Below are 25,415 nucleotides of genomic sequence, written 5' to 3'. Positions count from 1 at the left end.
AGACACTAACTGTGTTTTGCAGTTTGATGGAGGTACTGGGATGTTTAAGGATGTCTTGTGTGAGCTGTGTCTCAGGGATTCACTTGTTAGCTCATAGTGGGACTGTTGGGATTGTGGTGGTTTTAGAGTTTGGCTCTTAAGAGCCTTGAGCTGGCATTTGAGGTCATGTATATGGAGGAAGAATGTCTTGAATCGTCAGAGTATGTTACCAGAGGGTGGTGAGTAAACTGTAAATTATTCTCTAATTAAAGAACAAGGAAGGTGAGGAAGGGTCTTCTGATGGGTGAGGATGGGTGAGTAGAAGAAATAGAGGAAGACCTCAGCTTTGGCCCCTCCACAGGGTTCCTGTGCCCCAGGGTTGCTGTCCAGTCCCAAGGGCTCAAAAGTCTGTGTTGATATCCCCGTAGACTGACATTCTGCAAGATCAAACATCTTTTTCATCCCTGTAAAATTCCTGGTGTGCCATTATTTAGAATGGAAGAAGAGACAGAATCCATTTCATTATCAGAATCACTGCTGGAATGGGGTGACCTTTCCCAAAGTGTGACTGTCCACTGGTAAAATCTGTTCTATAACCTTTGACCAGTATCCTGAGCCAGTTTGTTCACCTTACTGAGAGAGAATGTGCCATGTAACTGAGGGAGAGGATCATGGCAAAATCATTTAAAGTCCTTCATTTATGTTGACTCTTTATCATGCACTATTGCAATTAGGTTAGATTAATGAAAGGTAAATTCCAGCTCTTACATAAAAAGAGAAATCCTTGTAAAGAACCTAATTAGTATGTTTGTTTATTTAGAATCTAATGGCTTAATTGCATCTTATCTTGCTATTTACAAATAGGCATCATTAAAGAATAATGAGCATGTGAGGGAAAGCGCTGCATTCATACCAGCAGCAGATGAGACATGGGAGGAAGAATAACTACTTGAAAGTCAGGGCGGGTTGTTTTCCTTTATTTTTAATACAAAACCTTGTTTTTCAGTGTGTATATGTATGATTTCCAGGCATTGTACTGCTTAGTAAGATAGATACATGAGTGGGAGGACAAGCTTATGGCTGGCTATATGGCAAGGAGCAGGTGTCTGGCCTTTTGCTGGAAATACATGCAGCTTGGGTACATCTCTGGTTTGGTGTTGCCTTATTGTTTCCTAAAGAGAATAAAAAACACATACAAACTTGTGCCTCTTTTAATGCAAGTAGAGAGGTACCCATGTTAACTGAAAAGAATGTTTTCTTTCTTTTAGCTCTGCATTGCAGAGCATCTGCAGCTGAAACCAGCAGCAAATTCCCTGGGTTGCTGTGAGGAAATCTGGAGCTCTGGGAATATTTTTGCAAAGTGTTGGAGCTTGGTGTTGTCAGCATACAGTTTTCTTAATATCAGCCTTTTAAATACATTTTAAGAAAGAACATTTGTTTAATGCATTTATTTTAAACTGTTTATAAAAGGGCTTTTCGCTTGGTATCAGTTTCAGTGAGGAGGCAAAATGAAAGGGGGGGGGGGTAAAGAATTTAAAGATATTTCCTCCAGGCAGAATTCTGGCTTGGTAAATTAATGTTGATCCTTTTCATTTCATTAACTATATTTTTGACCCCATTTCTGACTTGTTTGGAGAGGTACTTATTTCTTCTCCAGTCATAAGTGATGTTAAATGGGAACTTTTTTAGCAGTTCTACAAGAAATTATTGAAGCCACTGATTATTCTGTTTCCCCCTCCCCCTTTCTTGGCATACAGAGTCTGTCATATGCTCTTGGAGAATTATCTTGGTGATAGACAAAATATTTTTAAAACTGGGATATTTCAAGAAGATTTTTATTTTATATATCTTTGTCAGAAAAGCTGCATAATATTGCAGATTTCAATCAGCTGCCTGTCCTACCTTCTCCTGGAGCTTTCCATTTTAGGAAGCAGGGGATTTATGAATAACTTAACTGCCTGAATTTAGTATACTTTAGTTAAAAGGAAGCTAGAAGTACATTGTTATTACACAGACCAAAACAGAAGCTACAGAAGTATTTAACTCGCAACTGTTCCATTTTCAGCTCACAGAACTGTGGGGCATATTTTTTCATTCATATTAATTGAATTTTAAAGTGACCTTGTACATGTATTGATTTGAATTAAAATTTTCTACATCAAGGACGAGTTGGCATATATCCTTCAGGCAAAATATTAAAAAGCCAAGTGCTGTCTTAACAGGATATCGACAGAAGAAGTTGAAATTTAATAGGAAAACTTGGCTTAGAATGGAAATTGTTGCCTTTTTGTCACAATTGAAAGGTATCTTTTCTGTGTAATGAAGCTTCTTTCTGTTGGCATATGTGGAAATGCAGGGGCATTTCAGTGCCCATTAAATAGGGACAATCTGGGTGAGTCTTAACCTCCAGGAGGAGAGACCTTCATTCCTGGATCTCAGAGCAGACCTATCAAATTACTTTTTTAGCAGAGCCATTAGTTTTTTATTACCCTCTTTCAGGTGATCTGTAGGGACACAGTTGTATGACTATGGGTGTAAATTATATTCCAGACATAGATCTTTTTTGAGCATGGACTCCAGTTAGCTGAGTTGAGCAGACATTGAAAGAAAATGGTTTGCTGGAAAACGTGATTTTTTAAAATACAATTGAGGTTGAACAAAAACATTAAGTCCTGAAAACAGCTACAAGTCTTGATTAATAGAGGAAAAAAATAAAGGGTATCCCATTTATTGTGTACAATACAGACTGTGCTTTACCCTGAAAATAGCTGTGGAGCATACTTTTGACTTCCAAATCTAACAGCATCCTCCAGTCTAGTGACAGGCTGTTGTTCATTCTTTGTACTACTAGCCTCATTCTTTCAGTACAGTTAAAATGATGAACTATAATTTGTCTGAGCTATGTTTCGTTTTACAAAATTTCTGCCTCTCTCACACTTAACTAAGGATACAGTCCTGATCTCTCTTCCAGCCAGTGTAACATCCACAGGATGTCAGAACAGTACTCAGAATAGGAGTTCTCTATTTTGATATCCAAGCACTGTAAGAACTAAGTCAGACAAGCTGGCCAAAGTTGAAATGTATGCTGTTATCCTCTTGTATTACTGCATCTGGGTGCCCTATTCCTGGAGAGGATCCCCTTGCACAAACCATTGTGTAAGTTGAGATTTCAACAGTAGTGCCCCTCAGGGACCTCACAGTCTTGGGTTACCCATCTGAGGGTGGGTTGACAGAGCTTCTTACACACGTGGGAGACAGTGTAACCCTGCTTGGTTGCAATTCAAGAAAGTGGGGGATGGAGGCTGCTGTCCTGGACCACTCTGCAGAACTTGACCTTTCAGTATTGCATGATGGATGATAGCTGGGGTCTAGGTAGCTGCAATGGATTCTGAAAGTGTGGAGTGAATCAGTGGAAGGGTATGAAGACAAATAACCTGGGCAAAGGACAATGAGCTAATGCAGAAGCATTTTGAAAACAGTTTTGCAGGTAAATCTTGTGGGGAGGCTTGAGGCCAGCAGTGTGTTCAAGCAAGCTGGAGTGCCAAACATGGGATTTTTCAGCTTGTTATATTCCACTGTTCACTCTGAGGATTTTCAGGAACATCCCACACAGGCTTCAGATCAACTTCATCCAATTTTTTTGCCACCTGGCAGCAATATGAGATATGAATGCGGAACGTAGGGGAAGGGGAAAGTGAGCATCCAGTACAGTGTGCAAAGTCAATGGAGATAGAAAATATTATACATAAAGCTAGCTCTGGCTGTTTGTTTGAAGATATATTTTTGTTTCAAAAATTCTTTTCCTCCTTTTAATTTTACTCTGTATTGTTGATGCCTAGTGTAGAATGATGAGAGTCAGGTCTCTCAGACCTGTGCTCTAGTGAAGTGGCAGCCTTACCAAGATAGAAAAATAAATGAAAACCTGTTAACTCTAAATGAGCTGACAGCTTTTTTCAAAGCAACTCTTTCTTCATCTCTGACTCGGGTGGATGATCAGCATTACAGGTCAGCATACCTCTGGGTCATGAATTTGTATTTACCTTAGTTGTTACAGTGCTAAGTGCTGAAATAACTCTGCCAGTTTACTTTACGTGCAAGTCACCTTGGTCTTACTATGGAGTGTCCCAATGAGCTACTACATTTAGATGTCAATTTACTGTACATGATACCACTGCATGGTTGCCTGGGAACACTACATGGTTCTGTAAGTGCTCACAAATCTCAACCTGTTGTAAGAAGATAGGAACCAGAAAAAGCTGTTCATGGTGTGTGCATAACTCAGGCCATGATACAAGTTACCTCAGCCAGTAAGATTTTCTTCTAAAATTTACCCATTCCTCTGCCCTGCCTTTTCTCTTCATGTTCTTGCAAAATTATACCTAGCAGTTTTGAGCTTCATCATTGACTCCTTTTTCCCATCTAGTTCCCTGTCAACTTGTTCTTCTCTCTAGGAGTCTTCTCTCCTAGGGTTGCTTTCTCCCTGTATCATACCATCATCATCAATTGTTTTCAGCCTTTGTAACTCAGAGTAATTCAGTTAAGTGTCCTGTATTGCCACTCCATTCCTACCAACACTTCCTGATTTCCTGTCCTCTTTTGGGGGAAAAGCATCTTGGCACTTCAGAGCTGGTTTGCCTGTTAGTCTCTTAGGATGTCAGCAGCAGGTTGAGGGTATGTGTGTTGAAACAAGGTGATAGGTAGGAGTCATTAGCAGGAGTTAAGAAGGAAAAACGTGCAGCAAATCACTAAAGATGAGTATTGACTGATTTCTCTGGGACTGGGCTTGTCTGCTGAGGTTAGCAGTAAAACCACAATTTTTCTAGAGCGTATTAATCTATACTGGACAAAATGTTGGAACACAGGCAATGGAAAATGAGCCTCTGCTGCCTGAGAAATATAAAATGAACTAATTGCTTCATCTTTATCTCAGTTTTATGCTTTTGTGCATGAGGAAAAACTCCATAATAACCTCTGTGTAACAGAACAGAAAGACAGAATTATTGTCAGATGCACATCGTAACAATATTGAAGTGCAAGTTCATCTTTGAAATGTAAATTGATTTTTAGATTAAAATGCCTTCATTATTGCATTTTTGTCAATAACATAATTTAGGCTTCTTTCTGTTGTTATACTCTGACTGTCCCTATATATTTTCCATGATACTGGTTTCATTCTTTACACTGTAGTGCTTTCTCAGAAGAAAATTAAATCTTTGAAAATGTAACGTATTTACTTCTTAACTGCAGCTTCCTTTTAAATAATTTTACATTTTTATCAGGCCTAAAATGTTTTCTGTTAAACTCATGGCATGTTTTTAAAAGCTAGCATTGGAAGAGTCCAATTCTTCTTTCAAATTATTTTTTTTCTAAGTGGACTTACATTGGAGAATATCAAATACATCAAAAATAATCACATTTGCTCATTGTTTTTGACAAGTTATTGAGCTGTGGTGTTAATAAAATTGAGAGAGTTGCTTGGCAGTGTCATGTCTACACCAGGGAATTCTGTGAATTCATACATTTTCAGTTGCAAATGAGTATTTGTTTGTTCTGTACTTTATAGTCTATCTCTTTCTCATAACACACACAGTGGTTTTAGATCTTTTATTTTGGTCTGTCTATAAAATATTGAAAACTGAAATTGCATCAACTTAAGCTGTTAAAACTTGATGGTCTTGTGAATTCAGGCAACATCAACTCTCCTTCAGCTGCTTTTTGTCCTTCTCTTGTTCTTTACAGGTTACCTTAGGGAAAGTGTTAAAAGTGATCGTGGTGATGCGGAGCCTTTTCATTGACCGGACAATAGTGAAAGGATACAATGAGAATGTCTATACTGAAGATGGCAAGGTAGGTTATCCTACATCCAGCAACATTCAGTTTTATTTTTTACCTGGTATTTGTATGACAGAGAGCAGGAATCCCATCAGAAGTATTTATCATGCTTGGCTTGGATTTTTCATACCCAAATGTCTGACTTCTTTCTAAGCTCTGAAGCCCTTGGTTGAATTTCTAATTTATCACCTTAGACCCAAGTTGCCTCATTAATAGTGTCTACTGAGAAAACAGGGCTTTTCGGTGTACCAGCACATCGGTAGCCCAAGGTTCAGATTTCTCTGTTCTGAGAGCCATTGGGAAATCTTGGGCTGGTTTTGTTCTCAATTTGATAAACACAACTGTGCAAGTCGTTGGTAGGTGGTCCTCAATAATTTGCTTGTCAATAATAGCACATCTTGAACAGCAGCTATTAAAGCAAGTGTTACCTGTTTCCACAAGTGATTTGCTTTATGAGCAATTCACCCTGCTTGAACCCTCAAATTTCATCTGACTCCACACACTCCATATGGCTCTCTTTAGTGCATCAGGAGATGTTAATGGGACCTGACGGCCTTCAGCTCAGCTTGTATCTCTTTTCAGGGTGGAGTGGTCTCTCTTACATCCACCAGGACTCTTTGTTGCCAGTAACACTACTAAATACCTCACATTTTCTCTCTGGGGCTTTTTTTTCTGATTATGAAGTCTATTAAAATAAAAAGTTCATTATATCAAGATGAGTACTTGGCACCCATAGGCCATGTTATAATGAGGTGAGACTTCTTTTTCCTTTCAAAAGTGATAACTGTGTTGTAGCACACACAGCACGTTGTGTACTGACCCAGGGTTCACAGCTCTCAGTCTGAACCTCCATTCCCTAGAAAAGGCCAGGAGCTGATGTGCTGAAGGGAATAGTACAGCTGTATTTCCCAGGTGAGAGTTTCTCACTCCAAGGGTGGGGGGTTGGCCTAAGAAGTAGTAAAAGAAAAACTGCCTGGTTTTGATTTGCATTATTCAAATATGCAGGCTTAAATACCACTTTGCTGCAGAAGCAGCTGCACCATACTCCCTGTTTATTAGCATATAAATACAGACTTCTAGCACCAGCCCCTCTTCACCCCAAGTTCTGCTCGGAAGTGAAATGATAGTCTGCCTAAAGAGCACTGACAGTACTTGATGGATTCCTGTGTCACACTTCATTTGGGTGTGCTCATTTTCTCTGATGAATCCGGTTTCCTTTGAAGCTCCCTTGAAATATAATAATGCTATGTGTGCTGAAAAGCTTAGTGAAAGAGTTACTTTGTGATACTTGGCATCTGGCATTGGGCTTCTGTTTAGCTCAAGGTTAACTCTCCTGAGAGCCACATACCACTTCTCTGTCATTGTCTGCTGCGAGGAGGAGGAGCAGGACTCACCAAGGCCGTCTTTGGGCACGGGGCACTAACCTTTGTCTGCTGTCAGTGGGGAGCAATTTTGCTTCTCCAGAGCATCAGTACTAACACCTGGCTTATTTTCTTGCTTTAAGCCAGTCTGCAGGGCAGTCTGTTTCCCACAGATTTAGCTTTCTGTGTCCAAAGCCGGGCTACTGACTGCTCCCCTGAGGCTGCGTGAACCTGCGACATTTACGTGGCAGTTTGCTGTTCCCTTGGGCCATCCTGGGGCTTTTGCAAACCTAAAGGTCTGTGGTTTAGGTATAAATAGGAACATTTCGTTTGACTTAAGTAGAATCGGAGTTGCAGCCACTTAAATCATGAGTAAATTTGGCTTGGAAGATTGAATAAATGCGTAGCTTGCTAGTTTTGCCAACTGGAGCACATATTGACAAACAGTGAGCTCCCTCTTTTTCACTAATTAACTACACTGGTAATTGGAGAATAAGAATAAGATTGTGCTCTTGCAATGATTCGCTTTACTTATTGTGCCTGCTGGGAATGAGCGATTACAGTCGATTGCAAACATAGTCCATTCCAATTCCCTCTCTGTCACAACAGATGCTGTTGGGAAAGTACTCCAGTGAGGTTTCACCATAACTATTCTGACTTCTCAGTTTCTAGCCTGATAAGAGGAAAAATGCACTAACATTCATCCACAGAAGAGTATGAAAACAGAGAAGATCAGCAAGTATCTTCTGTATTAGATAACAAAACTGTGGAGAACCTTCAGGATCACAGTAAGAGGTGGTCATGTTTCCTGTGAGCAGTTTACACTGTGACTGCTGATTTGGGGGGCTGCTTATGCCATCCTAGGAAGCACTGAATATTTGTAAACAGCAGTGGTGAGATTACCCAGGTGGTATCATACAGTATGGCAGATGTGAAGGTCCTGTCTTCTGTAAGCCATGGTGAGGAAAGGACACTGGGTAAGACATTCTGCTTCTTAAATAGTTGAAGAAGGGTCTTTTGAGTCAACCTCCTAACTGCACCAGTCAGAAGGTCCTTTAAGTAAACAAAGTGAAATTCAGTGGGGGCTTTCTCCAAGGAGAGCAAGGTTTGAGGCAACGAAGTACAAGATTCAATAAAATAAGAACTGGCCATCATCTGGCCATGGTGAGGCTTGAATGTTCACACAGGCAGAAGTGAAAAATGGACTGTGCACAGAGGAGGCCAACGATCTGCTCGTGAATCAGGGGGAGTCATCATTTAACTCTGACAATACAACTGTTTTAACAAATCTTGTGTTACTGAGAAGAAAAAGGGAAGAGATGAGTGCAAGCAGTAGAGGCATCAATAGTCTTCTAATCCATTAGTCAAGCAAGTCTAGAAAAAAAACTTGAATCTGGGTGTTTCTCATAGTTGTGGAGCTGTGCATGGTGGCAAACTAGGAGTTGCAGAGGAAAGCTGACATTGCAATATCCAGGTTGCTTTAGCTTGCTGTGTGCTTGTACGTTGCGCTGTGTAGGTTGACAGGTATGTACATGAAAGCTTCACATGGTTTCTGCTCTACTAAAGTCTAGTTAAATTGAATAGTCTCTTACAGATCTAAATACTTTCAAAATTAAGGTGAAAAAAAAAAGAAGTCTTTCTGCTTGCCATCAGTAAAATAAGACACTACATTCTGGGGCTTTATTTTCAAGCTTTGCTTATACAGACAAGGAATCATTGCATTTCTTAAGTGCTTCGTGTACTTCTCTCGTGAATTATTCACAAACCCTGCAGAATATGTCTTTGCCAAGTTGCCAGCTGCATAACTTAGACATTTTTGGTGACACTTCTCAAAAACAATAGGTGAGATCTGGCAGCCTCTGTCATGTCGTGGCTTCTGTACGCTGAGCGCTCTGCAGTCTCTCTTGCTTACCCTACAAACCCGTTGCGTCCACCACACACTGATGCATTTTAATTGGCCCCATGGTTTTAGGGATGGCACTGTGCCACCCTTAATTTCAGACTTTGACGTACTCATTGTGCACTGGAAGTTAACAGTGGATAGTAATTAATTACTGTGGTGTTGTCCTGATTCCTGAATAAATGATGCTATGCAGCTCACGCTTGCAGGGCAGGCTTATTGTCAGCATTTGTAGCCCTAGTCTGCCAATAAAAATATAAATGTATTGGGATTTTTGGCATCGTAATACCCTGCTTTTCTTTTCTTTTGGCTGCAGAGACCAAGAACCACCCTGACAGGGCTTATTTAGAGTGGGTACTTAACAGCACTGCCTAGCCAAATGCCTATTTTCGCATCCGTTAGACTTAACTAAAGAAACAGGGGTGTCTCTGTTGAATTATCACGTTAAGGAACTTGGGTTATGTTAATGCTATGGCTTCATTAATTACCCCATATCAATAAGAAAAGGCAGCTTTTAGCCTCATAGTGTAAGAGAGGAAAAGAAATAGTAGTATCAAAGGAAAGCTTCAAAGACAGGCAGAGCTGTCTCTCGGGTAATTTCTGATCCCTGCATTCTTTCCACTTCAAAGCTGGATGTGTGTGTGTTTGGGTGAAGGGGGGGTTGAATCTGATTTCTCTAATAAGTGTTGGCACCGGACCTGTTTGATATTAGATGCAGGGAACATTCTGATTTGTTATCGCCTTTGAAATCGTTCAGACGACCTTCAGAAAATGGCCTCTTGTTCCTTCTGCTGGGGGTGTGTGGGGAGAGCGGGGCGCTGGGAAAAAAAAAAAGCCCCAGTTTAATTCACATGCAGAGGATGCCCTGAAATTGTGCTTTCAGCAGTTTTTTTAGTTACAAATGTGTGTCTTGATTGAAAGTGAAAAGTTAAAGAATAATAGACCTATAACGATGCATTCTTTAATCCGCCTCTGCCTTAATCCTCAGTTTGGGGAGGAAAGGTGAGCAGTCATTTAGGATGTATGTGTGTGGTTGGCGGTGGAAGGGGGGGGCTTTTGCTTTTTTTCCCCCTCTTTAACTTGGATAGCATCATGTCTGTCAGACAGACGTTCGTTACTCTTTCAGCTTTTCAATCTTCATGCCAACTAATGAACATTCAGAACCTGTTGGACTCATCTTAATGCAGCATCTGAAGTGGCCTTTTTTTTTTGAGGATCACATACTTGGTTTGATCACTAGAGATTAGCAAAACCATACATACATTCCAATTACAGCAACTCAGTCTGGAGTCAAAGAAAGCCTTAAATTACCTGAAAACACTTTATTTTTTGTAAATAGCATTCATTGTATAGACTTTTCAAACATGGAAATGCAATGCTTCCTTCCCAACAAGCCCAGGTCTATTATTACACTATAATTCAAGCTCAGGTCCAAGTTCAGGCTGAACTTCTGGACTCCTGAGTATGAGCAGCGTTGGCATTCACACAGGTTCTTGATCCCACCCTAAGAACCAGTAAATGTTAAAAGGTTGGTAGGTACATGCCTCAGGGTACTTCTGTCTTCATCTAACCTGGAAAAGGCACCAAGACATCAGCTGCCTTTTGTCTCACGGCAAGGTCAGCACTAGTAAGCCATGAAACATCTGTTCTGGTGGGATTTTTTTAAAGTCTCTAACATCACCTCCAGTCCAGACCAGTGACTCAGAGAGTCACATCTGTACCAGTATTTCAGGTGGGCCACTTGACAGTGTTACTCCTAAAAGAATAGGAACTTGTAACATTTTGAACTTTTTTAGCAATGAGAATTAATTTCTTGGGTTCAGCATCCTTCCCCCTCTTCTTCATCACCCTCCAGTGTGTTTTACTCGCGTCGTGTGGCTTCCTTCATTTCTGACTCTTAATTTTTGTGCCTTTTAGAAGGCTTGTAGAATCAGCTTAAACTTATGGGCACTACAATAAGACAGAATGAAAATAATCAGTTGTACTTCATAGTATGAACACCCACTGTGGGAAAGCATGTCTGACCATATCATCAAGCACTAGAGGAGCTATCCTTGCTTCATAAATTCACTCAAAAATACTTTCTCTTGTCTATAGTAAGATTCCTGAGGTTAATGCCCTGGCAAACACCTTTCTTGTGACAAGCTTTGTGCATTTGGAATTTTTGAGTAGAGTGGGATGTGTAGAAGAAAGTGATTTGCAAGTTTGGGATTGAAGGAATTTCCTCTTAGTTTTCCTCGCTGCTTTTCCCTGACAGAGTACAAGATACTCCACTGGGCTGGCCTGAAAGCCCATCAGCATGTCAGTTGAAATTGTTTAACGTGTTGTTAAACATGGGCAGCCTTGCTTTCTGCTTTCTGGGGTTAATAAAGCCAATTTCAATTTTGTTCTTTTACTTTGTCTGTAGCTGAGCAGGCGTTTAAGTCATGTACAGTCAGCTACAACCTCAAATCTTTTTGTGGGATTTTTGTCTGTGAATGTAAATGCAGTTTCCTAAGGGATGGTTTATTTAGCCCCAGTAGAATGGTGCTTTGGCTTAATTCAGCTAAACGTTCTTTGTGTCGTTTGTAACTGAATCACTTATTCAGACACAAGACAAGCATAAACTTAGTAAAAATGCCCTCATTTTAGAAACAGTCAGAAGCTGATGAGTATTTGCATAGATCAGCCACAACCCCAAACAAATGAAGATTTTGCTGGGTTTAAAGAGAACACATTAATTCAACAGGTTTTTATATATAATTCTTTTGGATTGAAACTGATGAACTATGTTCATTCTTCATTGTAATATGAAAGAACACTTATATCATCAATTCCCTTTCTTGGATTGTAACAGGTAAAGGCAAAATGGGTCAAAACAGTGAATTGAGAAATACGTCTCCATAGGGTCTGTTTGCCTGCTCTCTTCATTTGAACAGCTGCTTAGTTTCTTTTCCTCCATAATCACATGTGGTAATATTTAACTCTCTTATTTTTTTTTCTTTCCCCCTAATGTAGCTTGACATATGGTCTAAATCCAACTATCAAGTTTTTCAAAAGGTAAGTCTCACATAATTTCTCTCTACATAAAGCGTGTAGGAGATAACAGAGTTTATTGTAAGGATTTAGGCCCTTATGTAAAAGAATTGAGACTTTATTCTCTTGTCATCACAACCTGCAGATAGCAAACAATAGTCTGAAATAATGGAGAACTGTGAGTTGAAAAGGAGATCACTTCTGCTGCTACTTAATTTGGATTTGTTTCCTAGCACAGTTTCAGTCTGTGGTTTGGAATAGGAAATTGGAGCAGATTCCTCATGAAATTTTAAGAGTCCATTTTTTAGTTTAAATCTTTTGGGGGAGGAAGGACTGTTTCAGGTTCATTTAGATTTGATTTTTTTTTTTGTGGTTACATTAGTTTTAGTTGTCCCTCCTCTCCTGCAGTTTCTAAAATGAGTAGTGACTTACTGGAATGAATGCTATACCAGAAAGTAAGGGAAGACCTATGAGAACAACATGGGAGCAATAAGTATAAAACTACTAAGAAGGTTAAAGTGTATTTTGGAAAGATCTGTATCTTGCTATTTTCTAGGCAGGCAAGAGAAGATTTGTCTTTGAAGGCCTCTTGTCAGAAGGCTGTACGTTCAGATTGATCCAGGTTCTAATTCTGGTTTCCTTGCCTTCAAGACACAGTTCAAGGAGCTTGTGTCTCCAGCTAGTGCACTGGCTTCCTTTCATCTGCTTTTGTAGTTTGTGTAACAAATGGGGGTCAGGGACTCGAAAGGGCATGAAAGCAGGGGTCAAAAGTATGGCATATTGGCTGTACTTGTGCATCTCTCTTCCAAGATTTCAGATGCAGTCAGAAGGGAAGACGTTTGACCTTTGATATTAACCTGCTAGAGATCAAAGGACAGCTTTTGGGGAGGTTGGTTGCTTTCCCTCTCTGCCTAGCATTAAAGCAAAATTTTGCTGTGGTTGATTCCTTACCCCAGAGATTAGTGGATTAAATATTCTTTCTTTTTTTCTTGCTCTTCAAAAATATTCAGTGTCAACTGGGGTAATACAGCAGGAAGTAAACCAGTGTATATCTCAGTAACTTGTTTATCAGTATGCTTTTAAGTAATTTATGCAATGGAGTAAAGTTAAGGTTCTGTAAAATTAGGTGCACCATCTCAGTTTCCCTGTGTTTTGGTTTAGAATAACTTGGAAGGGTTAAGTTATGTTGCCACTATTTGTGCTAAATTATAATAAATCATAAGGTTTTGATTGTAGAACTTTGTCTACATGCAATTAACAGATTAGAGTAAATGTACAGTTTTGTTAGAAGTCCAAGTTATGGACTCAGGAACCATAGATGTGTAAATTTCTCCTAAGGTCCAAGTGATGGCTTTTGGACCACAAGTGGAGGTCAGTGGGAGAACATGCAATGCCCCTCTTACTGCTGCCTGCAGTAGGATACATAAGAATCTTTATTCTTATCCTAATTCTCTAAATTAATGTGATGCAACATGAATATTAAGCTCCTGTTCTCCAGTTCTCTCTCTGCAAATAATACCAAGTGCATTAACATTAAAAAAAAAAAAAAAAAAAACTCCACCAAAAAAAATCCCTGTCACTGTTACCTTGGGCAACTTCTCTTTGGATCAGTTTTCCACATCCCTTAGGCTGGGGTGCTGCTGCTGACTTCCCAGGAGCTATTGCTGAATCAGTTGAGTGGGACTTTTGGATTCTTCCATGAAAAATGTGATAAAAATGCAAGGTGATGATATTGAACTGATAGTTCAACTGGGCCCTAAGTCAAGTTTTCAAACAGGTGATAGAAAAAGCTGTGGTGTGCCATAGTAAGTTTTCTCTCTGTGATGCTGTGCTTGGTTTGGTTTTTCTTTATTCTCCAAAGCTGCACTTATATCCATTTATAATACCCAGGAATTGTGATTTAGCAGCAGCAAAAGGAAGGAAATAGCTAACATAGTGTTAGAGAAACTCTGCTGCTCTGTTACTAGTGTAGAATCTGTGCTGTGGGATCTTCAGAACAAATGTTTTCGTGCCATTAAAAAATCATCAGTAAATGTGTCAGAGCATATCTGAATGTTCCTGAAACATGTTTCCTGTGGCAGCCACCGGCAACACGATGTGGAAGAGCTGTGCTGAGGAGCAAAAATACAGCTGAGTAGCTGCTCTCACTGAGGAGGCTGGGTAGCTCCACTGCCTTTAATGCTCTAAAATCAATCATCCCTCTGAAGGGCAGGGCCGTCTCTCTTTAAAAGCTGGGACAAGTTCTCCAACTCTGTCTTCAATGATAATATAACAACATCTGGAGCTCACAAGATACCTGCCAGTGGTAGCTGCAGGCCTGTCAAATTCTCACAGTGTTGCAGCATGACTTTCTAGGTTAAGGACCAGAGACCTCTGATCTTCAATCCAACCCTGTCAAACGAAGCTAAATTTGTCCTGACTCTTTGTTTGCAAACGTTGGCTGTGTCAGCAAGCCTTTTCTCTCTCCTTCTTATTAGTCAGGATACCAGAGTGTGTATAATTTGATGGGGGACGGCTCCCAGAGGGCCCATTACTGTTAAAGTGTACAGTCATTTTCGAAGTTCCCTGGAGACTCCTTGAATCTGGTCCTGGGGTGAATAAGCTTTATAGGCATTGAATCCACCAGCAGGGTTAGATTCAGAGAAAGGAGCTGGGAAATAAGAGGGGGAGAGCTGAAAGGGCAGAAGCACAAGGAGCAAAGAAAAGGTTTTTCAGGCTTCCACGTTGGTCTGACATTTAAACTCCACAGGAGCAGCAACTGTTTTGATCTTAAAACCTCCTTATTTTAACACCCTGCATCTCGTGATCCACTAGTGCAAGGGGAGGAACAACATGGGTGATAAGGAAGTGTTTGGGGGCTTAAATCTTGGTGGGGAGAGTGCATTGTTCCAGGTCATTGTACAGAGGATTAAAACAATATGTAGTATGGAGAATGGTGCTATACTCATAGCTTTGCATTCAAAAAGATGAAAAATCTAGAATAATAGAACTGCTGTGAGGGGATCTAAATGGGAGATGGTGTCAAGCATTAACTGTTTCATTTATCAAGCTGCTCAGTTAAGAGCAGCATAACTGGTTTTGCTCTGTAGTAAGATCACTTTGGCTGTTGAAGTCAGATGCACAGGCTTTAAACCCATGTATTTCATTCTGATCTTGGAGTCCCATTCTTATTTTCACTTAAATGCTCTTTCAGTTTTAACACACCACAACATGGGTTTGTTTTGGCTTTGACATGCTTCTTCCCACACACGTCTTAACCCATGAGAGGCTGTTTGTGCCTATCCAGCTGCTTGTGAGCTGTGTGATCCCAGAGTGATGGAACTCAGGAGCACAATTTTCACCACTACAAGGACACATAAGTATTGTAATGTATGAAGATGTATTCTTGTCAATAATCTCAGAATAAAATCACATGCTGGATGAATGCATGCATGAGACACATAGTGGGCTATTGATGTCTGTTCAAGGAGAGGAGATGGACTCTTCCAGGGTCACCTGCGTGATCGCTCCTGTGCATCATCAGTTCCTGGCTCTGTTCAAAGACCTGCTTAGGCAAAATAAAATCTCCATGACCCAGTCCAAATAAGCAGAACAAGCGAAATAAAAGCTTTAAAGGCTCTGTGAATCTAAAACCAAGTGATAAATCCCTCACTTCACAAAAGTCTGGTCGTGCTGTATTGAATTGGGAGCAGGGAAGGGTGTGGAAAGGATTTGTGTGGAGTTCATCAGTGCCTGTCTGAAGAGCCACCATCTATCATCCTTTCCAGTGCCTCTTGGGCACTGAGCTCTGTGTACCAGGTTCCCTCCAGAGACACTCAAACGTGGTCCTGGAGAGAAGATTGAATGATGGGAATCCTTGGAAATGAACAGAGGCACTCGTGCAGTTTTCCACACTATAAAGGGTCTAAACACTAATAAAATAACTTCCTTCCCCCCTGCCCCCCTCCTTTTAGTGCTGTGATCATCCTTCAGAGCTGATTGCTACAGGCTACTGTTAAGGCCATGAACCTTAGCAGGGTTTAAAAAAAAAATTAAAAATTTTCAGGGGATTTAGAGAATCCCTTTATATTAGACAGAGTGTCAGTGCTGTACTTGAGGGAATAAACCTATAACTAAGCAGCAAAGGAAGTTCTGACTCCTAAAGGAAGTTTTGCACCTACTTACAGAGCATGTTTACTGGCAGTGAGGTGAGGTACCAGGAGAGAGAGAGAGAGAGCTTCTCTACTTCAGTGATGCTTGGGGTTTTGTTTTAGTTTTTCTGCCATCTATAGCATATACATCTACAGAACATACCTAGTCTGTGGTGGAGCAAAGCTATGCCATAGGTCTTTGCTTTTACTCTTATTCCACCAGTTCAGCTTTCTCAACCTGGGAATTGTAGTGTGTCTTCTTTTTTTTCCCTTTTTCCAAATTAATTTTCAGCTTTGGGAAAGCTGTGTGACTAACAAGTGTCATCAAGGCCCAGTAATGCCAGGTTTGGATGTGTCACCTTTGGAAAGCACATTTCAGCAGAGCACTGCTATCAAGTGGGGAAAGAAATGCTGTACAAGTGACTGGTGTTGGCTTGGGTGAGACAAGTAACAGGGATTTTGCTTTGGACTCACTGATTGTTGGTCTCATGAGCTGAGATGTGATGCAGTATCTTTTGTATTCCTGATGTATACAGTGCCCTAGACAAGGGAGCAGGGATGCATTTTAGTAGTACATGGTTATAGTCAACTTGAATTTGGAAACAAAAAGGGGGAAAAAAAAGTCTCAGGTGATAAAATTAACTGTTTAACAAGAAGAGAAGTTTTCTTGTTCAAGTTTAGTCTCTTTGCCAGAATTTTTTCTCTCGGTGCAACTGAAATCTCTTTCAGTCTGTCTCAAAGTGCTTGCTTAAACAATAGCTATTTTTATTTAGCAAAATTGTGCTTCAGGAGATTGCTTTCTCTTGCTTTTTTTTTTTTTCCTTCATTTCGGATAAAAATTCCAAGTGCTTTTCAACATATGAATTGTGAAGTATTGAGCTTTTCTGCAAGATCACTTGAAAATCTATTTGAAGGTCCAGAGCAACAGCTATCCCAATCAATGTGTGCTCTTCTGAATATGTTCCCATATAAAAAGAGGTAGAGAAATTAGAAAGGGACCAATAACTTCAATAGCAGCAGGTAAGGTAGAGCAATAAAAGTGAAGTTAATAAAATAAAGCCCTGAAATGTACAAAATGTCATCCTACACCCAGAATAAATTAGGTTGTGATTCCAAGTTGGCTGGAAGAAAAAGTGTGTCCCTGAAGTAAGCTGGCGCAGATGCAGGGTGTTTTGCTGTGCTTTGGTGTGAAATCCTATTGCCATTAGTAAAGCTGGGTATTGATTCCCCCTCCTTCTTTTTCTTTTCCTTCTTTTCTTCTCTCTTTTTTAATCATGGCCAGTTTGTGCTTTCCCTCATCATCTCTGTTACCTTGGGGAGGGGTGTTAATTCTTCCTTTACTCCCATGCACTGGCCAGCTTCTCATTTGCCCAGCTCTTCTCTGTTTAACGTTGGGGGGGGGGGGGTGTCATTCCCCTACTCTTCCTCCTCCGATTTGACACCCACTTTGATCTTTTCTAGAAAGCACTTTATCAGCACTTGCTTATGGTAGAAATCGCCTTCTTTTTGTTCAGAAAACATTATTAGTGTTCTAGCGATGCTGCGATGGCTTTTATCTCCCTGTGGATTCTCATTAGCTTTACATTACAATAGGAACAGCATATGTGCAACTTTGCCAGTGTGGCCAGTCAATTTAAATTTGTTAATAGCAGCTTTTTATTTATTTAATTTTTTCCCCAGCTATTTTCTTCAGCGCCAAGAGAAAACAACTTTGTTGTTCAGGAGAAAAATAAAATCCAGTTTGTTAGAAGTAGAAATACAGCAGAAGGAGAGCGGCTGCTCATAAATATCTTCAGAACTTTCTATTCTTTGACATGTCTGGTACTATCCTATAAAAGCACCATCTTAAAAGAAAAAGAAATTCAGATAGCTAGTTGGGCTTGGATTACAGTCATTTCTGAAGGCTACGTGAGTTGTGTTTGAAAGAAATTACTGACGTGAGTTACGTTGTGTTCCTAATGCACTATTAATGATGTTATTTCTTGTTTATTTCTTTTTTAATACAGTAACATGTATAAATGGCTTAGGCAGGCCAAGGTTTTTGTGAACTCACCAGAATTGAGCATCTTCCCCAAATTCTTCCCTTCCAAATGTGAGAACTGCACGTCCTTACTGACGCTGAATGGATCTGCTTTTGGAGCTAGCTGGGCACGAGTGGTGGGGAACAGGATCTGTTTCTAAGATTGTAGTGTAACTTAAAGCTGGATTCAGTGTAGGACAGACTGATTTGATGCGGTGTTCCGCGGAGGAGGCTTGTGTGGTGTGAATTAGAGCCTGTCTATGCATGGATTTATTTAGGGATACATCAGATTCACCTCCCTGAATAGCTTCAAGCCTCTTTCTCCAGTGAAAGTTTGAGTGCTTCAGCACAATTCACATTGCCGAATTAGACTAAACACAAATTAGGAACAAGTGGAGTTAGCTGGGAATAGCAATTGTAATTTCAGTTCACACTTTATCTTACTCAGAATTTACTATAGTCTATAGACAAGCCCTGAGAAGAGCATCACTCCTCCATGTTGAAACTAGAAAATACAATTTAAGCACTAACTAGACAATCACGTAATTTGTTGGAAGCTTTGATATTCTTGATGAGGACCATTAATAGCTTTACAGCAAGATGTGAAAGAGATCTCGTGGCTGTGTTGTCTGGAGTGCTTTAATAGTCCAGCCCAAAGAATTTTGCCAAGAATTTCTGCATTAAGCTTAGAAGTTCTGAGAAGCAGCAAGCTGTTCCTGTGCTAATGGCTTAGAAAGGACAGTCTGAGTACTGCTAGAGAAGTGTGTCAGAAACTGTCCAGAATCCTTTAAAAATGAGAGTGAATTAAAAACAAAATCTATCAAAGCAAAGGTGGGTTTTCCTGATTATTTTGTTTCCCTTTAATTATTCCTGTTGTTATAAATATACATTTTTATATGGGCTCTGTCTAGCTGTAATTCCCAGATGTAAGATATTGTTATGGCTCTGTCTGGGAAATGAAAAAGCTTTCTATCAGAAATCTTTTACTAATGCAAGTATTTATAAACCATAATCATATTAATTGATTCCTGGTTTCAGAGGAAATGAAACTGAGAGCTCGATTCCTGTTTGTTCAACGTAAACAACCTGAAAGGCGGGGGTGGACAGGGGGTTGTTTTTTGGGGTTAGTTTTCTTGTCACTAAAATAAACCAAAACCAAAGCTTTGGGGTTTGGTGGGGTTTTTTAACTCTTAACTTCTGTTCTTATTAATTAATCTTTCAGAATTATTTAGTTTAGCAACATTATTGTCAATGTTTTCTCTCTTGCTGAGCAAAGCATCATAGATTGAGGGAATATATTCTCTAAAATATTCACCAAAGGAAAAATAGGAGTGTTTGAAGAGGAAACCAAACTGCTTTCCTCTGACATGATCTGTGGAGTGACTTGGCTTGTTTCTGATGTCACACAATACGTGGGATTTCAGTCACTGAAGCACAGAGTCTATGTTCATGCTGTAGACATTTGAAAATTAGGCAGATTAATTGCTGTGGATACTTTTATATGGGGTTTTTTTTCCTTCTTAGAGCTGGGTTGGTAGTTCAGAGTGAGAAGTGAAACACTTTAGTATTGTTCTGTGTAGCATGGAGCTGGACACCTTCCTCATTACTGGACTCATGTTAGCTTCCAGATTTGGTTCTCTTACCAACACTATTATCTTTTATCATGTTTATGAACTTCCAGAGGTGTGAGTGATTTTACTTGATGTTACTACATGAGCCTTTCAGCTGATTCTTGTATGAAGTTGGCAGAGGCAATGGAAGCTGGCTGTCAAAAACTACCCAAACTTACTTGGAGAATGTCTTCACAGACATTCAATCCTTGGTTTGCTACTTCCCTATGGAATTTATACTGTTTTCCTGCAGATTAACTCTGTTTGGCCTGGGATACAGGATAAGTAAGCACGTGCTCTCCTTTCATCTGCACAGGTGACGGATCATGCGACCACTGCTCTCCTGCACTACCAGCTGCCTCAGATGCCAGATGTGGTAGTCAGATCTTTCATGGTAAGTGTATTGGAAAAATATGTTTTTCTAGATAGACTTCAGCATGCTCACAGGGATTGACATTAAGGCAGCTCTGATGCAGTTTTCATTTCCCCTACCCAAACAAGGTAGACTGTAGGGAATGACTGAAATGCTTCGTAGCTCATACCTGGACGAGGATGAAGAGCTTGTTCTCGTTGTCCTGGGGTAATTGGTGTGGGAAGATGGAGCTGTATACAGTTTTTCTGTTGCAGATCTCAATTTGATGATTCCTATTTGCAAAACTACTCTGGGTTATCTCTAAAGACAGTAAGGAAAACTCTCTCAACCAGAATCTTTGCTGTGGTCCAGGCCTTTCACACCGCTCATACTTTGCAAGGAACTTCTGCTCCACTGAAGTTCCCTGGTATGAGGAAGCTCCCAGGTGGTGTGTTCCAGCTGAGGCAGCTTGCTGCTTGTCAGCCTGCCCAGTATGAGAAGCCATGGGAGTTTAGAGAGTGTTGAGAGGGAGGAACATGATCAGAGAGAGTCCATTTTTCTGTATCCGCTTTCAGCCCCAACTTTGTTCCAAAAAAACTGCACCTACTTGCCCAGCACAGCAGCAAGTGGAGTTGGGAATTGAGGGGATGCTTACTGAAGTATTCCACTGTTGTCTTACTGAATAAAATTAATCAAATACTGCTCTACCTTGATATGCAGATTTAAGTTTGTCATCTTTAATTCTGCTTCTGTCTAGAATTTTATTTGTGATATAAATTGGTATATCAGCAGTCCTGCTAATCAGAGAGTGAGAACCAAGGGTTTATGATTCAGAATTCTTTCTAGCAAGATAAATTTTGACAGTGGAGACTCCTGCTGTTCTCTCTGCTGGAGCTTCCCAAAGGAGGCTTTTAGGAGAGTTTTCTCTGCTCTTCAGACTTTGTCCTTCACTTAACTTCCATGACGTTACCCCTTCACCTGGAGCGATGGAACTGTGACTTTAAAAACAAACATCTGATTTTGCCATTCACAGTCTCTAGGTGTGTACAGTAGCATTGGGTCTTGTATAGCTTTAATTTCTATGGTGTAATTTCCCATCAGTCAGATGCCCTCACCTGCTGTGCTGGCTTGTTTATTAAATAAAAAGGTCACTATGGTGAGAGATTTCTAAAGGTCTCTCTTCTTGGAGTGCATCCTAAAATAACAGGTTTGGAAAGGTAAAAGTAACTCTTACTGGTCAAATCCATGTTTCAACATGTTTCAGGGAGCTAATGTTTACTAGAATGGGTGGCACGTTTGTTTAAGCCACAGACCTGCCTGATTGATGGGATAAAACACTACTAAAACTTTTAACAAAGCAAAACCAGATGTACACCAGAAGTGTCAATATGTTGTTCCTTCCACATCTCAGCTGTGCAATCCTCATGACAGGATGTGGTGAAGCCCTAATTTTCTGTTGGGAATGAAGAGCACATGTGGGGCTGCTTTTTTTTTCTCTCTCAACAGATGTCTCAAGTGCACAATTTAACTTCATTTACCTATTTTTGTATTATGGCTCAGAAAATTCGATTTCTCTGTAGTGCAAGCAAAGCCCATCCAAGCTGAAGTAAATAACAGCAATTTACTTGTAGTGTTCTGTTGCCCTTGTCCCCGTATTTACTGCTAAACCCAGAGAAGATCTAGTTCTTTTGGAGGAGAGTTATTGACGGCCAGAAGTTCTGTTGCTATAGAGAAGGCTCTGATGAAGATGGAAGGATTTGTTTCAATAAACTCAGCTGACCTCTTCTTCAGAGAACAATTTTCTCTTATCGATGTAATTCAATAGGACTTTAGATGACAAGATTCATGTGCATCCTTCACGGTATAAATCTGCTGGTATAGGTGGTTTTTTGGTTGTCTATCTCCTTGAGTTGGGAATTGGGTTATGTAATGCTCATCGCTGCGTGTGACGACGGGAACAATCCACTTCAGAGGCAGGAACTTTACCTAAGAACACCTGAACTTACTCTGTGGTGTTCAGCACTAGCCTTTTATAGACACATATTTATCAGAGTAATCAGGTTTAAAACGGTACGATATTTTTATGACCAATGAGTATTGATCTTAAAATCGCATTAGGGAGGAAGTTTGTTAGCTTGCTGTGAGAGTCCTTACATCTTCAGTTCAGGCCATTGCAGTATGATTGCAGCAGGGGTGTGATAGATGATCATAGGAAGAGACAAACCAATATTGGGTTGAAGAAGGTACCCATCAAGAACAATTATATTCCAGTAAAGAATACAAGGAGCGTTACAGTCCTTGCCTTCCATCACGACTCTCTAGCTGCGAATACCTCCTGCTCAGAGCAGATGAATTTCCATTAACAAATTTCCTTAAGAGACTAAAAAAGTGAAAGATGATTAATAAAGTGGGAATTGAGCTGCACGGTGACCTTGTAATCTTCAGCATGTTTCTGTTTATGAAACCACTGTACACCTCACTGGGGCCTCGCCAGAGTACATTCGCTGTCCTTGCTACCACTGCTTGACAAGAATGATGACAAAGGGGAACATCCCTATCCAGTTTTCTTAATTTCTCTCCCTTTTCCTTTTAGACCTGGTTAAGAAGTTACATAAAGCTGTTCCAGGCTCCGTGCCAGCGCTGCGGAAAGTTTCTGCAGGATGGCCTGCCACCCACGTGGAGGGATTTCCGAACACTTGAAGCTTTTCATGACACCTGCAGGCAGTAGTGGCCCAGCCCAGCGAACAATCAGTCTGGCTCTGAAGGCAGCTGATGCTCTAATGGGTGGTTCTCTAGCTGAACCCTTCCTCCTGTACCAAGTAGTGAGTTTGCACTAATATATTTGACTCTGCATCGGTCTGCACAGCCTGTGTGAGGCTGGTGTCTTTTGGAGAAGATGGTAAGCAGCAGTGTGTGATCACTTCATCCTTCTGAGCTCAGATGGTATGTCTGAGGAGATCCAGCAGTAATAATAATCATTATTCTAAACCTAAGGAAAACACCCCTGTACAGTTTGTGTTGTGCAGAACTTGCAATGTTGAAGACTTTTATAAGCTTGAAATAAATTTTCTATTCTGGAATTTGTGCTGTTTGTTTCTTTATTTGATCAGCAAAATCCTGGGGTTTGGTGTGGATGCTTCAGTGCAGCTCTCTTCTGTAGAAGGACTGGAAACATTTAACCATGCATGCTGATACGATGGGGGGTGGTGGTTGCTGCAAGGCTGCTTATCTGTGTGCTGATCTTTTTCTGGAAGAGATGATGGCATTGATTAAACGTGGAATTTCAAAGGCATGTGGCAGCTTGGAAGATGCAATGTACTTTCTAAGGCGGGGGGGAAACAGATGTTTCTCTTTACTAAAATTGTAATGAAAAATGTTAACAAAATCTGCATGTATTAAGTGGTTAGAAAACGTGTGATGAGCAGTGACAGTGTGTATTGTTCCTCATGGTTTAGGACTGAAAGTAGTAAAATAATTCAGCTCTAAAGCACAGCTTCTGCAGCACAGAACCACACAGAGTGTTCCCCAAACAACTTACATGCAACACCAAGATCCTTCCCCCTAATAATTGCCCTTGGAATAGATGGGAGGGTTCACTCTTCCTTCACCTGGACACTGGTAAGGTACCTGGTCCTGTCTCAGCTGAATGCTCACTGGTCTGGGTTTGTCTTCTCTGGTAGGTTCTTGGGGACCCTATGTTTCATCTGCCATCATCTGGCACCACTTGGATTGATTCAGCTCGTGCACCCTGGTTTCTTTCACAGGGCACAGAGGCTTTGGTAATGAGCTTTTGGGAACTGCTCAGGGAGCTCTGGAGGAGCTCTGTCCCTGGGTTAATTTTCAAATTAATTGACATTAAGGTATGGTGCTGCAGACTAATTTTTGAGGTTCCTCCTGCCTGTGTGAAAAACATCTGCTGCAGGAAGAAAAGACCTTCCTCTCAAAGGCTTTGGTGGAGACAAGGTTTGGTTTTCAGCAAGGAGTGCTGAGTGAAGCCAATCCCACTTAATAAGAAGGAGGGACACACACACACCCTTTTATTTGCAGCTAATTGAAATAAGGTGTTTGCAGATCTTTTAAGTACTTGTTGAATTAAATTAGAACATTCCACATTTATGAAGCAGCCTGTTTGGTAGCTGTGGAAACTGAAGAAGGAGGAAACTTGAGTATCACCCTGTGCTTGTGTGGTACTAAATTAACTGTTTCCTGCTCACCTGAAAGCCCCAGCTCCCAAAGGCAGCGAGGACAGCGGGATGTGTGGGCACATCAGCTTTCCAGGTATAGAAATCCACGTGAGACCAGCTTGGAGATGCCTTTACGACCTCCACCTTTGGAGATGCCACACTGGATGTGAGGAACAAGCAGGTGCTTGTTGGAGGGTGTGGTAAGTGACACTGATTCTTACTGGTTTTTCTTTTTTTGTTGCTGCTCAATTACTGTCAATCACTGAACAGAACCGTGCCCACAGCACTGGGGTAAGGGCCCATTCAAATCCTGCTGTGGTCATTGCCTGGTGAAGACTTGTGCAATTATTTGACCCAAGCAGCCAGCTCAGTATAAAGATCACCCCAGCCAGAGCAGTGTGTGCATCATTGATGACAGAGCCTGCCTGGTAAATAAGCAGCCCCACTCTCTGTCCCGTTACCATACTAATTAGAAAGCCTGGGTTTCTGATAGCATGAGCATTTATTTTTGTTAATAAAAAGGCCATCGTACAGTACCCAACCTGCTTGAGGTGCTGCTGTCTGCTCCCTCCTGTTTATACTTACATAATGGCATAGGAAGCAAATCCTGAAGCTCACAAAGAGCTACGTGTGGAATCATGTCTTGGCACTTGGAGATAATTAGCTGCAGAAAACAGCATCAGCCGGTCTATGTGTTAATTGAGCCTGAAGTTTTCAACCTGTAATTGGTGAGCCTGATGGAGAATCATAGCATTTGCTTGCTGTGTAGGTACCTCAGTACCAAGCTGATGGTGGTACAGAGGAGCCACAGAAAGGTGTTTGTCCCATTCCTTCCCCAGAGAGGGGCAGGACGAGGGAATCTTCTCCCCTTGGGAGGCCCTGGGAGGAGCAGTGGTGTCTGTCCCTGCCAGGCTCTCGGTGCTACAGGTTGGAGTGTTTCCTTTTTGGGGAGTGGAAATGGACTGTCTAAATCCCTCTAGAGCTTAGGAAGGCCAGCAGCTTGCAGATAGTGTGTGCTTGTCTCTGCTTGCT

General features: G+C 40.8%; 1 protein-coding gene across 1 annotated transcript in view; it reads left to right on the top strand.

The window, feature by feature from the left end:
• The window catches only part of MED27 (mediator complex subunit 27), a gene marked incomplete at its 5' end in the record, with an annotated part of 91,401 nt that extends 68,151 nt beyond the window's left edge, over positions 1-23,250 (top strand). The window contains 4 exons of the mRNA XM_084272554.1: positions 5,719-5,826; positions 12,070-12,111; positions 20,164-20,241; positions 22,793-23,250. Coding sequence (XP_084128680.1) covers positions 5,719-5,826; positions 12,070-12,111; positions 20,164-20,241; positions 22,793-22,927 — 363 coding nt within the window. The 3' untranslated portion in view covers positions 22,928-23,250. The remainder of the gene's footprint in view (positions 1-5,718; positions 5,827-12,069; positions 12,112-20,163; positions 20,242-22,792) is intronic.
• Positions 23,251-25,415: the final 2,165 nt, after the last annotated feature.

Source organism: Gallinula chloropus, assembly GCF_964237585.1.
Source record: "Gallinula chloropus genome assembly, chromosome: 18".
NCBI lineage: Eukaryota > Metazoa > Chordata > Aves > Gruiformes > Rallidae > Gallinula > Gallinula chloropus.
The sequence above is the reverse complement of the archived record's forward strand: the minus strand, read 5'-3'. Positions and strand labels throughout refer to the sequence as shown.